The following is a 15089-nucleotide window of genomic DNA, read 5'->3' as shown; positions in this document are numbered from 1 at the left end:
AAAGCAACATGCACAGTTGCAGACTGTTGGTAGAATATTTTCTATATGTCTGTGTCTCCTCAGATTCAGGCAGAGTTCCAGAGAATTGTCACTACGGACCTGCTTTCATCGTTTCTGGATGGACTTGATGGCCTGGCATTGCTGGAGGTCTACAAAGGTGCATCCAGGACTGGAAAGAAGCCGGCACTAAAAGGCCTTTTGGACTGCCTTGAGAAAGATGTAAGTGGAGATGCTGATGACCATAATTTAGCCACCATTTGTTTGCTACAAAGGACACAAATGAGAGGAGGAGGACTGCTGCCCTCTTGGGACTATCACACTACATGTCTGGCAAAAATCAGGAAAATGTCATCAGGATGTGTGATGTAAGATCATAACTGTCTTGAATTACTTTATGTAATTGTACATTTTCAACATAAATCAACCCAAATCAACCTGTGCCCAAAGTTTCCTTCAAAAGTAATGTTTACAATTACCTTAATTTAACTAAAATAATTGCAATAAAGAATGATACATTTAATATAAACAAAAACCGCAAGAAAACGTAACTATTAAATAATATAAATAAATATAAAGCTCAAACTGTGAAAAAAGAGGCAGTTGAAATGATGTTCCATCACATTGCACTTTTACACTGTGAACTGTAGATTTTAGCTTCTATGTTTATAGCAGAAGCCTCTTAATTAGCTTTGTAGAGAAAAAGTACTTGTAGTACACTGAGCTCACTTTTATTTCTCCTTTTTTAAGGCTCATGGAGACACTCTCGAGGAAGCCATGAAGGTGATGCAAGTTGGTCTACTCATAGGCTACGAAGGTGAATGGGATGCCTTTCCTCAGCAGATCTTCAATGTGGCAGTTGTGGTCGAGGAGACAATTGTGCTCCACAACCTGAAAGATGTGGCTTTGCGATGCTTCTTGGACTAATATATTGCTTCAATCTTCAGTATACTCTGGAAATGAAATATTCATTTGAGTTTATCCAGAGAGTTGTTATGAAGATACAGCCAGACCAAGCCTCTGCCAAAATATATGGACTACAAAACAAACTAGGTAGGAGGTAGATCATCAAAGAGTGTAGAAAGTGAGCTCAATTTGGTGTTGTTCATTTGTATTTTCAAGTATTTTGTGTCTCTACAGTGACATGTTTTTAAAAAAATAAAATGTTTTAGGTTAGTGAGAATTCCATTTATGTTGGAAGTGTCACGAAGAAACTTGCATTTTAAGAGGACATTTAATGTTCATTTCAGTATTTACTGGTGTCTTGAAAGAGTCCTCTCCTGCTGATGTTCAGAAAGCTCTCTATTTGTTTCGTACTGTTTGTGCTGCACCCTCTGTCCTATTTGTAAAATTAATAACATAAATGTGATGTTATAATTTGTATGCATGTATATCTGTTGTATACTGTATGTTTATACTTGGAAAAAAAAAATATTTCAGCATCTGAAGTAACTTCAAGCCTTATAGGTGATCACAGCTAACTGCCTGCCGTCAGATTTGATTTAAAAAACAGGTCTGATTTTAAACTTGTATCTTCAGTAGACTCGACTACTGCAATGGTGTCTTCACAGGCCTCACTGCTTTCACACCGTCTACAGTTTGGTTTGCATAGAGGGAGCTCTGTGGCTGAATAGCCAGCGATTAGGTGTGGCCCATTTATCATAGGTGATCAGAGCTACGTGTGATTCACATGGGGGGATGGGCACATAAGGAACACGCACACACACACACCTGTAACTGCCTGCCATCTGATTTTAAGACTTTCTGCGCTCATAAAGAATGATAAGAATAATGCGTATTGAACTGGTTTCATTAATTAGTGAGTTTATTTAACACTAGAACCGCCAGTCGGGTCAATTTGTGTGATGTAGTCTGTGTGCAATGTAACTTTTTTCAATAAAATATTAAAGTCTCCCAGTCCGTGACTTTTCCTAAAAGTGTGTTATGTACAGTGTTGGGCAAGTTACTTCCAAAATGTAATATATTACATATTACTTATTACTCTCTTTTGAAAGTAATAAGTTACATTACAATATTACTGTCTCTGAAATGTAATGAGTTACACTACTTTAGTTACTTTTTAGTTACTTTCACCAAAATAACCGCAAAAGAATAGCTTGGTATTTTAAATGCTAAAATGTAGTTTAGTGCAGCTCATTATGCATCCAGTGAAGGGCAATGTGGTATAGCATAACAACTTTGTAGGCCCTTAAGGCTACTAACAACTTGTATTACAGGGCTTAGTTGAATACTCGATTCTGATTGTAAATTCTTAACATGTGACACGTTGTTAATACAGCAGTACAGACCGCTGTCAAGGACTATACTGAAGGTTAACATATTGTAAATCAAGGCAAATATTATTTAAACCATGCTCATGGTTTGAAATGGCAAACATTGAAAGGCAAAAGTATTATTAAAACCATGTAGCCTATTAAATCATCACCTTGGTCCCATCATATACGCTGGGAAGAGAATATTCACTGTGCTTGAAAACTGGTATCACATCATCATGTGAGGTTGACTTTGTGACCTGGAGAACATTTCAGCCTCAACATCAGCTCGTTGATAATAAGCTTGGGATATGAGATATTTTTGTAGCCATTCGTGGTGAAGGCATCTGTGCTATTGTATGCATTATTTTTGACCCAACATTTCTAAAGGCATGTCAGAATATGGTACTATTTTCACATGAATATTCTAGCCATTGTCTATTTTTATACCACAAGCTGCAAAATGACCGCCTAACCCCACTGTACAGGCGGGTAGTTGTTTAGATATATCTGGCACCTGCGGGCCGCAGAGGGGCGGCTTAGTTTCGGGCGACGAAGACTGCTGCTCCGGGGCTGGCGAGTCAGGCGGGAGTAAGCTAGTGTCCACAACGGAGGGTAACGTGATGTCCGCATCTGACCTGTTGCTACTGTCTGCAGTAGATGCAGTGTTGCTGGCGTTTAGTGATGGTTGCTTTAACCATTTTCGTATAAATAATTATCCACAGATCAGATGTGTGTCACTGCTGTGGAAGCACTTTGGAAATGATGCAAGCGCAGCGGAGCAGGTCACGCGCACCTGACACAATTTGTTGTTAGTATTTTTCGCTACGTTCTCTTTTTTGAATTGTTGCATAACGTTCAACTTCCCCGAAGATCTCGACGCGAAGCCTGAAGGGTAAACACCAGGTTTACTAATCTACCCGCACAATTTGTCCGGTGTCGGAATGTCTCGCTATGTTAGTACATTCTTAAAAAACACCATTTAATTTCGGGTTAAAATGTGTTGTAACTGCGTTACTGAGCATTGTAACGGGTAATATATTACCCACATGTCATTAGTAATGCGTTACATTACTTCGTTACAGAAAAAAGTAATATATTACTGTAACTCCGTTACTTTTGTAACGCGTTACACCCAACACTGGTTATGTAGCACCCTATGTTTTTAAAAATTGCATTCTAATAGCGGGATATGTTCATGGCCATGTTGCCATTTGAAACCTATGAGAACATGGTCAGAATCACAAACTGGAGCGGGAGCAAAGGGGAAATGCCCCTTCCCCTCAATGTGAGTCAGACAATTGAGTCCAGTGTCTCCCGTCGGTTCCCAGGCCTGACCACGGACCAGTGGCATAACATTAGCGAAGAAGCATGGTTGTCATGGTTACCCTTCTGTTTATTCTCCGCGGTGGGGGCCGAGCAAGCCCCCAGGAAGTGCGCCGGACTCTGAGTAGAATATTCGTCGTGGCCAAACGGCGGTACTACACTTCCTTTAGGTTGCTGGGCCCGGAAACCATTTTTCCCTTTTTTCCCATGGGGAAAGAATGGTCTGTAAATCGTTGGATAATTTTTTTTTAAACTAAATAAACCACCCAGTATGAACACTTGTATAGCCCTAATAAAAAACATTCGTTCCTCAAGTTGTAAAAATGTGCTAATAACGTTATTCTGAGAGTTATATCCCTCTGCATTATGAACGCGCATCTAACCCACGGGACCGCACCGCCCGGCACGTTCATGTTACGTGTTCAGCAGGTTCAGCACTATGCGTTTATCTTTACCCATGGATGCACAATAACAACGGACCCATATCGTCTCACTGCCATCCCACGGAGCTTTAATAATGGATATATTGCACATGTTTGCTGTAATTCCTCATTTGTAAAATATTATACTACATGGGCTGTATGATTAAATCTTGTACCGTAAATGTTGTATTAAATAAAGTTAATATTACCGACGTTAGATTAACGTCCCTGTAGCTACTTATTGCACTAAGAAGTTTATTGCACTATATATATATATATATATATAAATATATATAAATATATAAATATATATAAATTAATATATATACATATATATATATATAAATATATATAAATTAATATACATATATATATATATATATATATACAGCGCAATAATTATTTGCATTTTGGTTAAAGTTGCGCATGTGCTATGAGCGCACATACGGGTACTTCTCAGGCATGCCGGGTAATCTGTGACGTTTCGCTTTCTCAGAAGTTGGGCCATTTTATCATCATGCGCCAAGCAACTCTCATAGGAATGAATGAGGCCCCGCCTCCCACGCTCTATCCAGTTCTTATTATACATCCATGGGGCAGAGGTCAACGTGTATTAAAGTTTAAATCTTCCGGACAAAATTATAAAAAGTGCCGGTCAAAGGTCTTCTTTGTTATTTATTGAGCTTTAAAACAAATGAATAACGACTCTATATAATAATAAAATACACGGAGCCTCTCTTTTTCCTCCCTCTCTTCGGACAGCGTCAGTGTCTGTCTCATGCAGCAGCTGATCCAGTAATGAGTGACCTGGCCGACAGTAAAAATAAACATATTCATAACTAGTTTAGGTAGTTTGAGAGGTAATTAAAATAGCTAAGGGCGATGATCTGATCTGTGTGTGTTTTACTCCGTTCCCCGCTGTATCACAGCGGGAGGAGCTGCAGGTGAGCAGAGCTGCGTGTCTCCGTCCTGTCAGATTAGACTTCACTCGCGTTTATGTCCATATCGAGAGAAAGATAAATAATCTGAATTCAGTGTGCAGTTTACTTTGACGCGGGGGTGAGCAGCAGAGGTGGGGAGAGGCGGGGTTATTGTGTCATCATTATCAGAACATGATCGTATAATTACTGAGTTTAGGCACGTTAATAACGTTTTAATGAAGTTGAATACAGTATATTCATATTTGTCAGTGATTTCATGTCAATTCGGCAAACATAAACATAAATGATCGTGGTGAAGATGATGATTAAATTAGGATTAAAAATCGAGAGCAGGGCTGCATTTCCTCCCGTTCATTTTTTTAGACTAAACAACATTAAGTTCCGCTGCACATCCAGCGTACTGTACAGTATCTGACTTTATTTCACATGAGCTCCAGTGTGGAACCCCACTGCACCCCCTGGTGGATCAATGATCCATTGCAGCTGGCTTCATTATAATTACATTTATTTATCACGGGGGCGGTCTCAAGTCAAGCTGGAGGTTTTCCCTTGAGCGAGGGCAGATCACGTACCAATCACGGCCCTCGCGTTTCAAACTGTCTGAAATTAAGTGCTACATCTGTATGTACATACATAGATATATATATGCAGAATGTGTCACCCCACAGAAACTGGCTGGAAAGCTGGTAGGTCACCAATGTAATGTTTGTAGATCCCTTTATTACATTTATCCTCGCCATCCATAGTCTCTAAATAACTTATTTAACGTATATATGATATTTAGGCTCGCTGGTCTTATCATATAACGGCAATGAAAAAAGCAGCAGGAGAGACAGCCATAACCTCTGCCGCACTGAAGGGGGCGCACGTGAGCCCACAGGTTCTTGTTGCTACTGTTATTCTACGCAGAGACGGATAGACACAACCAAAAAACTAGACTTTTGAAACTACAGGAAGATAAGGAGGACTTTTACACAAAACTAATAGAGATTGTTGTCCAGAAGGAGAGCATGGACTTAATCTTCAAGTCAAGGTAAGACCACAATTGTAATGAAAATGGGATCTTACTAAGAAAGAACAATCCAATATTTAGATTTTGGGTATCCTTTTGTTGAACGGTCTGTTTAAAATGAATCGAAGCATCAGACTAAAAAAGCTTTTGAAAATAACCGAATATTTTGATTAAGGTCAAAATATAATATTTGTAAATCTGACTCTGAAAGAGTCAGTGCCTCTCCAACCATGAACCTCACCGCATGTCACTGGTGTGCATCCAGACCCGGTGAGGACACTATCGATACTGACTCAGCAATCACTGTAAGTTATATTCTTGTTTAAATAGCCTTCTCTGTTTCATTTGTTCTACTCTGTATAATTGTTCTGTAGTTATTGTAGCTAAAACGGCGATTTCTGAGAGATTTTAAATCTCAGATCTGCTCAACTCAACCTGTAACACAGGTCTCAGTGGGTCACGCGCCTTAACCCTGCCTTACAATAGGCAGGAACACTCTGCTGTCGCCCATCAGCAGAAAATAGTTAACTAATTAGAGGGGCGTGCCCCATCAGCTGTGAGAACTGAGCAATCAGGTGTCCATCTTAGGTTGCTCTTTCCTGGAGAATCAGCCAGACGAAGACTGACAAAGACATTGGAGTCCTGTTGAAGTCACGAGGGAGGCAAAGAGGAGGCAAATCCTACTTTGATTGAGCTAAGTATCGCTGGAGTTTTCTTTTTTTTTATTCAATTCTCTTTGGTTCTCTAGCCCCTCATGCTATAATCATTTGTATTTTCTCCATTCCTGTTCATGTGTCCTCTCGCAATTATCACTGGCCCCGTGTATCTCCTAATTGATTTAACCGGCCTGCTCTTGTCTATCCCACATGCTCCACTGAGATCCAACATCTTGTTTCAGGGGGCCTGTGGAACTGCTAGTCAGCTGTTCCTAAGGCTGACTTCATCTCTGGCTACGCTTCCCTGCAGTCTCTGGATTTCCTTGCTCTCACGGAGACCTGGATTACTCCATCCAACACATCCACCCCAGCAGCTCTCTCCACAGCATATTCCTTCTCCCATACACCCAGACCCTCTGGCAGAGGAGGCGGCACTGGTCTCCTGCTCTCTCCCAACTGGAGCTTTCCCCTCTTCAAGCTCCCTAACTTCACTCCTTCCACCTTTGAATTCCATGCCGTCACAGTAACCCATCCTATACAATTAACCATTGTTGTTCTCTACCGTCCACCAGGCGCCTTGGGGGACTTCTTGGAGGAGTTAGATAATCTCCTCTCACACATCCCTGAAACTGGCCCTCCCGCTGTACTTCGGAGAGTTCAACCTCCAGACAGGGAAGACATCTGAACTAACATCTCTGTTAACCACCTTTGCTTTCTCACTGTCTTCATCCCCACCAACTCATAACGCTGGCAATGTCCTTGATCTCATATTCTCAAGGAACTGCACTACTTCTAACCTCTCTGTAAACCTGCTTCACACATCCGATCACTTCTTCATTTCATTCTCTCTACCCCTTTCCAAACATAACGAACTAATCTCTTCTAATTCTGCACCTTTCCGCCGCAACCTTCGTTCCCTCTCCCCCTCTACCTTTGCCTCATCGGTGCTCTCAGCCCTCCCTTCCTCTGATTCGTTCCAACTACTGCCTCCAAACTCGGCTGCAGAAACTCTCCTCTCTACTCTCTCATCCTCTCTGGACTCTCTCTGTCCTCTAACATCTCGGCCGGCTCGTCAGTCCCCTCCTGCTCCCTGGCTAAATGACGCACTGCGTGCTAATAGAACCATCCTTCGGGCAGCAGAACACCATGACGACCTCCTAACCTATCAGGCTCTCCTCTCCTCTTTCTCTGCTTCCATCTCTCAGGCAAAAAGCACTTTCTTTCAAGATAAGATCCAATCTTCCTATTCCAATCCCAAAAAACTATTTTCTATCTTCTCCACCCTCTTGGACCCCCCCAAAGCCCCTCCCCCCTCCTCCCTTCTGTCAAACGACTTTGTTAACTACTTTGAAAAAAAGGTTAATGATATTCGCTCCTCTTTTTCTGACTCACCTTTACTCACCGCTGGGTCACCAGACCCACCTTTCACCCACACACTGACCTCCTTCTCCCCTCTCTCTCCAAGTGAGGTTCTTACCCTCATTACCTCTGCCCGTCCTACCAGATGTCCTCTGGACCCTATCCCCTCAAACCTCCTTCAGACTATCGCTCCTGATATTCTACCGTTTCTCACCCATTTCATCAACACTTCTCTAACTTCTGGTCACTTTCCAAACAGTCTCAAGGAGGCAAGAGTAAACCCTCTCCTAAAGAAACCCACTCTCAACCCGTCTGATGTTATAAACTACAGGCCTGTCTCTCTCCTCCCGTTCCTGTCTAAAACACTTGAACGCGCTGTCTTTAAACAACTCTCCTGTTATCTGCATCAGAACAACCTTCTGGATCCGCACCAGTCTGGTTTCAAGGCAGGTCACTCAACAGAAACTGCTCTCCTTTCTGTCTCTGATTAACTGCACACTGCTAAAGCAGCCTCCCTCTCCTCTGTCATCATCCTTCTGGACCTGTCTGCTGCATTCAACATGGTGAACCACCAGATCCTCCTTCGCACTCTCCAAGAACTTGGAGTTTCAGGCACTGCACTTTCCCTCCTCACCTCATACCTCAAAGACCGCACCTACAGGGTTACTTGGAGAGGGTCCGAGTCCGACCCTTGTCAATTAACTACAGGGGTCCCTCAGGGCTCTGTTCTTGGTCCCCTCCTCTTCTCCTTGTACACAAACTCGCTCGGGTCTGTCATTAGCCCGCATGGTTTTTCATACCACTGCTACGCTGACGACACCCAACTAATTCTGTCCTTTCCCCGCTCAGAGACCCAGGTCGTCGCACGCATCTCTGCTTGCCTAGCAGACATCTCTCGGTGGATGTCTGCTCATCACCTCAAGCTCAACCTTGACAAGACTGAACTGCTTTTCCTTCCGGGAAAAGATTGTCCCACTCTTGACCTAACAATCAACATCGGCACCTCTGTTGTTTCCCTGACTCAGACTGCAAGGAATCTGGGTGTGGTCCTAGATAACAAACTGTCCTTCACTGCAAACATCGCTGCAAAAACTCGCTGCTGCAGATACACGCTTTACAACATCAGGAGGATACGTCCCCAGCTGACCCAGACATCGGCGCAGGTTCTGGCCCAGGCCCTCGTCATCTCACGCCTAGACTACTGCAACTCCCTCCTGGCTGGTCTACCGGCATGTGCCATCCGACCTCTGCAGCTCATCCAGAATGCAGCGGCTCGTCTGGTCTTCAACCTTCCTAAATTCTCCCACACCACACCACTCCTCCGCTCCCTTCACTGGCTTCCAGTAACTGCTAGAATCCACTTCAAGACACTGGTACTTGCGTACCATGCTGCGAATGGATCTGGCCCTTCCTACATCCAGGACATGGTTAAACCGTACACCCCAGCACGTGCACGCGCTCTGCATCGGCCAAACAGCTCGCTGCACCCGCACTGCGAGGGGGAACCAAGTTCCCGTCAGCAAAAACACGTGGGTTTGCTATCCTAGCTCCAAAATGGTGGAATGAGCTCCCCATTGAAATCAGGACAGCAGAAAGCTTACACATCTTCCGGCGCAAACTGAAAACTCATCTCTTTAGACTCCACTTTGAGCGATAGAATTACTAACAAAGCACTTATATACTAATAAAGGGCTGGCTTATCCAAAGCCAGTTGAGAAGCACTTGAAATGTTTGGCTCTATGAAACCTGATGTACTTATATGATTCTGTTTTCTTCAAGGTTGTATCTTCCTGGTCGAATGCACTTATTGTAAGTTGCTTTGGATAAAAGCGTCAGCTAAATGCAATGCAATGTAATGTAATGTAATGTAATGTAATGTAATGTGTGTACCAATTGAGACTATTTCCCGTCAGGTGTCATCTCTCTAACCGGAGTACTGTTTTGGATGAAGCGGCTCCATTACATTACAACATACATCAGATTCCCCAATAGCAGTATGTACAGCAAGTTGCATTACATAGATTGTTTTGAGCACACCTTCAAAATAGCATTGTGATTATATTACTGGATGGAAACTGAAAGCACGGGAACATTAATAAACTACATAACAAAGTATGAATAACAATAATGAAGTTGTGACTGTAGATATGTTTATACTTTATATTATTTACTGTAAATGTTTAATTTAGATTTAATTATTGTGATTATTCTTTATTCTTTCTATCTATCTATCTATATAAATCTCACAATGAACAGTTATGTAACAGGAACCTTTCATCAACAGATTGCTTTAGTCTGTCTTAACTCTTCACTGATTGGTTGCACACACTTTAAATGTACTGGCTATGCAAAACAGAAGGTGGGGCTCATTATCATATGAAAAACCGCGCGAAAATACGCCCGTATGTTCGCCCGTTTTTTCGCACCAATTTACGGGCCTCCCCGTATATTCGTCCGTAGTTTGCCCGTAAGTTGGTGCGAAACTACGGACGAACATACGGGCGTATTATGGCACCTTTGGCTTTCCATACCTGTCGTCCCCTCGGGCCACCTGTGCGTCAACAAATAATGTCCCCCTGACCAACGTATATTGCAACACCCCAACCATCAAAATACGGAGCGAAAAGTTTAAACACAAGAATCAAGACTATATGAGCCACCACTAAACGACTCACAGTCTGAAAATTACCATTTAAAAAAAACCCTGGACGTTTACTTTTTGTTTTAAGCATCGTTTTAAGATGTAAACGTTTCATTTTCAAATGCAGGTTCCTGTGACAAGGGGTGCATTTCACGCCGGGGGTGCATAATTTGGCACAACACCGGCAAAGGCACAGAAAAGGTTCGGAAATTATGACTGCACATAGTCCGCATGATCTAAAGCCCCACGCTACGCCACTGCATATTGTATTTTAAAGTGCACATTTTAATTTAAACTTCTTATGTTTATATATTTCTTCATTTAATTGTATCTTTTTATTTGTTGCACATTCTGAATGTAACTTTGTATATTATATCAATATTTCTATTCTGTTATTCTTTTATTTATATATGGAGCAACTGCCAATTTTCCCAGGATAAATAAAGTATTATGATTGTGAACTCTGACTCCTTTGTCTACAGTCTTGTTTTCTTCACCTGTGTATAAGTACCAGCAGGTATTTTATTGCTACCTAATTTATAGAATGAAATTAGCCTACATTGTAAATCAGAGGCTGTACCTAGATTGCCTATATCTAAAAATGAAGATCCTTTACGTTTTGAACATGGACAAAATCACATATTTTACTGACACATTAAGCAGAGCATTACGTAGAGGAACAGAGATTGCTCACGCAGCTTCAGCTTCCTGAAACTCTCAGTATTGTGTCATTATAGCACCAGGGAGATAAATATCTCCTGCTGAGAAACCAGATGCACTCCACATTCTGCTCTGCACACCCGTTTCTGCATCTTCAAAGTACAATTTTATTTGGGAGAAAAACCCTGCAAACCAAATAATTGATAATTTATGGAATTGCATTTGACTCTAATCACATAATCTGTGCATTAGAAAATGCGCTGCAAGTGGATGGTATCCCGTAGGGCCTACTGAACTCCGGTTCTGATAAGACCCCAGGAACGACTCTTTTAATTCCTCTGACCTAGGTTTAGAAGTTAGGCTAAGTCCCAAAATCACAGGCAAGACAACCTCGGTCTGCTTGAGGAAACTAATCCCAGGGTGGCTTAAAACACCAGCTGCCTTTATATCACTGTTTATATGGTGGCCGACCTGCAACAACAGCCCAAAACACTTACACAAACACGATAGGAGAAACGCGCTACACTTTCGAAAATGCCATGACGCACACAGCTGGGACATGAGCGCTTGGTGATGTTCAGGATTATAGAGCTGGACAACTGTCTCTGTTGGCATCGTCAGTATTTTTCATAACTGTAAGTGTTTTGACAGTATATTTAAAATGACTAGGTTAGCTACGTTAGCAAACTAGGTTATAGCAGATCTTTAATAATATCGGGAGGGATAATGTGATCACATTAATACAATTAGACGATAAAATATTTTAGGTGAGTTTCCAACAACAGTGAGAGTTGGCCAACTTTCAAAGTATCCAAACTGCTTCTGGAAGAGGAACCCTGTATCAAGTGGAGCCTCCCGGAGCATCAGATCCCAATCCCAATCCCTACCCTTAATTTAGAATGTCAATTAAACAATCTAAAATCTCAAAATCTTCTTGTTGATACCACAAAAGTTCCCTCTTTTTCCTGTGAAGGTGATTGTTAAGCTTTCTGGCAATTTGAGCTCGTAACCGTTCTGTGTCAAAACCACACAGACTTCCTGTTCAACAGATAGCGTGGAAATGTTTGCCATGCCTGCAACCTAAAATATGTAAATAGCCTGCATACAGTTTGAGGTGTAACCGAGAGAAAAAGTTCCCTGTGTTCAAAGTTGAGTTCTGGTTTCCTTTTAAGCAATTTCCAAGTCATATTTTTATTTCCACTAAATCTTATTAAAGCTAATTCAATCATTTTGGTTTAATAGATTAAGTTTTAAGAGGCAGGATCTAGAGGTGAGGTCTGTCATGGCCGTTTAAACAGTGGACCTGCTAACAGTAGAACTGAGTCATCAAACATGATGTTTAGAGACAGTTTATAAAGACATCTGGAACAGCCCTGTGTTTCACTAAAGTATGTTTACTATTGGTGTTTTCAAACCAGCAGTGATAAGTAAATAATTCCCATTTATTTCTGCTTTGTACTGAAGTGCTTTTAACTGTAATTTACTCTTTTTTTCCCCCAATGACTTAGAGATTTCAGCTCAGAAGCTGCTGCTTCTTCAAGTCCCTACCCCTAACCACAGATCCAATCCATATATAAAACAATCATGAGTTTCAGCCATATATGTATAAAAACAGTAGCCAGTTTATTATGTCTATGAAAATGTCCTGTCTAATACACAAGTCAGTAAGGATTCTGTTTGCCTTTTCTGATCAAAATGGGCTGGACAAAATAACAGAAACACATATTTGTATAATGCAAAACAGTTTAACAGCAGCACAAAATGATCATAAAGACGAATGAACACACTCTTAAATGCTTTCATAAAAACGTAATATATATTAACCTGTGTATAATTATCTAACACTATAGTACAACACAGTATTTCCTTTAGACAGGCAGCCCTCTGCACTATAAGTGCATTCATTTGTGACTTGAACACATGAATACGGCGTATTAATTGTATTTTTACTGCGGTTTAGAATCACCGGCCCTTTTCACTGTTGCAGTTCCTTTTCCAGTTCCAGTTTCTCTATCAAACGTGCAATTAAGAGATGTGGCACGGTCACATGCACAGTGGAATTTCAATCCACTGCTAAGTAGGCTATATTAAAGGCTTCATCTGTAAGAGCGCCAAGGCAGGCCCACACACTGCCATGTCCTAACATGTATTGGACCGAACGTTTCCTGCACTGTACAGAACAATCAGCTCTGAAGCACAAACAGTCACACACAGAAAGTGCAAAATATGGTCAGCACCAAGGCACATATAAAAAATACTTGATGCAATAGGCCCAGAGTAGCCTATTAAATGTGATGCAAACAGGAGCTTCAGCTGCCAAACAAACTTTTCTTCTGATATAATTTAGTCTGCAGATACAGTCTTCCAGAAGGTCATCAGATTGTCTCTGTGCCGTCGCCTTGGTGACCTGATGACTGGTACTGCTAGATAATAGACTTAATGTCCTGCCAATCATCATTCATCATACTTTGTTCCCGGAAATGTGGGAGTTCTGGCGGTGCAAGAAACACAGCCACTCACAGATTTGTATCTAGGGTGCGTCTAAAATCGGTCTGCGGTAACGCGCAGCTCCTGTCAGACCGGCCAGAGACATCCGGGCCCGGTTACTTACCCGGTGGATCTTCATTAGGAAGTCATCATTCCCCACGATGTAGATCAGCGGGTTTATGGCGCTGTTCAGACTAGCCAAGAATCTGCCCACTTGATGTGCGATGTAGATGTTTCGGAAACTGGCGCGGCAGTCCCCACTCTGTTTCAAAATTCTGATGTTCAGGTTAACATTCCGTAAGACATGGTAAGGGATGAAACAGACGGAGAACAGAATCACCAGAACCACCACCAGTTTCACACACCGCTGCTTCAGCACAGGGTTGACGTTAGATGATTTTTTGGCGAGAACCACAACAACGTGTCCGTAGCAGAGCAGAATGATCACCAGGGGGATGGCGAACCCTGTGACGGTCCAGCCGACGCTGTAGGGCAGGTATTTTTTGATCAGCTCGTCAGAGGTGGTGTCATAACACGAGTTTGTGGATGTTAGAACATTCTTGTCGAAAAACATATCAGGGAGGATCTGGATGATGACCAGCAGCCAGACCAGCGCGCTGACGGCCAGCGAGTGTCGGCTGCTGATCCTCCCCATCACCCGCATGGGGTGCACGATGCCCAGGTACCTGTAGATGCTGATGCAGGTGAGGAAGCCGATGCTTCCGTACAGGTTGAGGTTAAAGCAGAAGCGGGTCACCTTGCAGAAAGGCTGGCCGAACTCCCATTTGCTCTCGCGCATGTAATAGTGCACGAGGAAAGGCAGGGTGAACAGGTAGAGAAGGTCCGCCACTCCCAGGTTGAACATGAAGATGTTAATGTTCCCGATGTTGTTCCAGCTGTTGCACAGGCTTCTTAGTCCCCAGATGTTGGACAGCGCCCCGACCAAGAACACCGTGACGAACGCGGACGGCAGGAAGGTGTGCGTAAAGTCCAGGTCGATGCGCTCGCAGGGGGGCGTCGTGTTGTTCCCAGACATCTCCTGAGTCCCCACTCGCGAAAGAATCTCCATATCATTCAACTTCAAGTTTTCCACTGGATAAAAACACAGCTGCCGGCCGGCTCTCGCAGAAACTTGTGCAAAACAAAACTGAAGTGAATTCGAGAGCAATAAGATGCCCGCCCACTTCCTCGGCAGGAGACGGTGTGATACACATGCAGACTAAACACAGATCACACAGAATACCATCACCGACCTGCATTCCTGTGAACTGATTTACTCCAGCTGTTTTATATGAATAACACTTTATGGAAATGT

At 42.5% G+C, this 15089-nt stretch overlaps 3 protein-coding genes and 2 long non-coding RNA genes across 7 annotated transcripts in view; 2 read left to right on the top strand and 3 right to left on the bottom strand.

Annotated features, from left to right (window-relative positions):
- LOC307038734 overlaps positions 1–2297 on the top strand; it is a 24925-nt gene extending 22628 nt beyond the window's left edge. For 2 of the 3 annotated variants that reach the window (XR_013808079.1, XR_013808080.1), the window contains 2 exons: positions 64–219; positions 748–2297. This is a non-coding gene — a long non-coding RNA (uncharacterized lncRNA). Of the gene's footprint in view, positions 1–63; positions 220–272; positions 295–747 lie in introns of those variants that run through there. The other variant, XR_013808081.1, reaches the window with a different exon arrangement.
- Positions 1–15089, top strand: part of LOC307039104 — a 514347-nt gene that overhangs the window by 67420 nt on the left and 431838 nt on the right. The gene's annotated exons all lie outside the window — the stretch shown is intronic.
- Positions 1–15089, bottom strand: part of LOC307038731 (E3 SUMO-protein ligase ZBED1-like) — a 236827-nt gene that overhangs the window by 7439 nt on the left and 214299 nt on the right. The window lies entirely within an intron of this gene.
- The window catches only part of LOC307038730 (uncharacterized protein), a 111727-nt gene that overhangs the window by 50644 nt on the left and 45994 nt on the right, over positions 1–15089 (bottom strand). The gene's annotated exons all lie outside the window — the stretch shown is intronic.
- Positions 1–15089, bottom strand: part of LOC307038727 (P2Y purinoceptor 1-like) — a 26637-nt gene extending 11548 nt beyond the window's left edge. The window contains exon 1 of the mRNA XM_079680369.1: positions 13899–15089. Within this exon, the coding sequence (XP_079536495.1) occupies positions 13899–14843 (945 nt within the window). The 5' untranslated portion in view covers positions 14844–15089. The remainder of the gene's footprint in view (positions 1–13898) is intronic.

This window comes from Notothenia rossii (assembly GCF_949606895.1).
Source record: "Notothenia rossii genome assembly, chromosome: 5".
Classification (NCBI taxonomy): domain Eukaryota; kingdom Metazoa; phylum Chordata; class Actinopteri; order Perciformes; family Nototheniidae; genus Notothenia; species Notothenia rossii.
The sequence above is the reverse complement of the archived record's forward strand: the minus strand, read 5'-3'. Positions and strand labels throughout refer to the sequence as shown.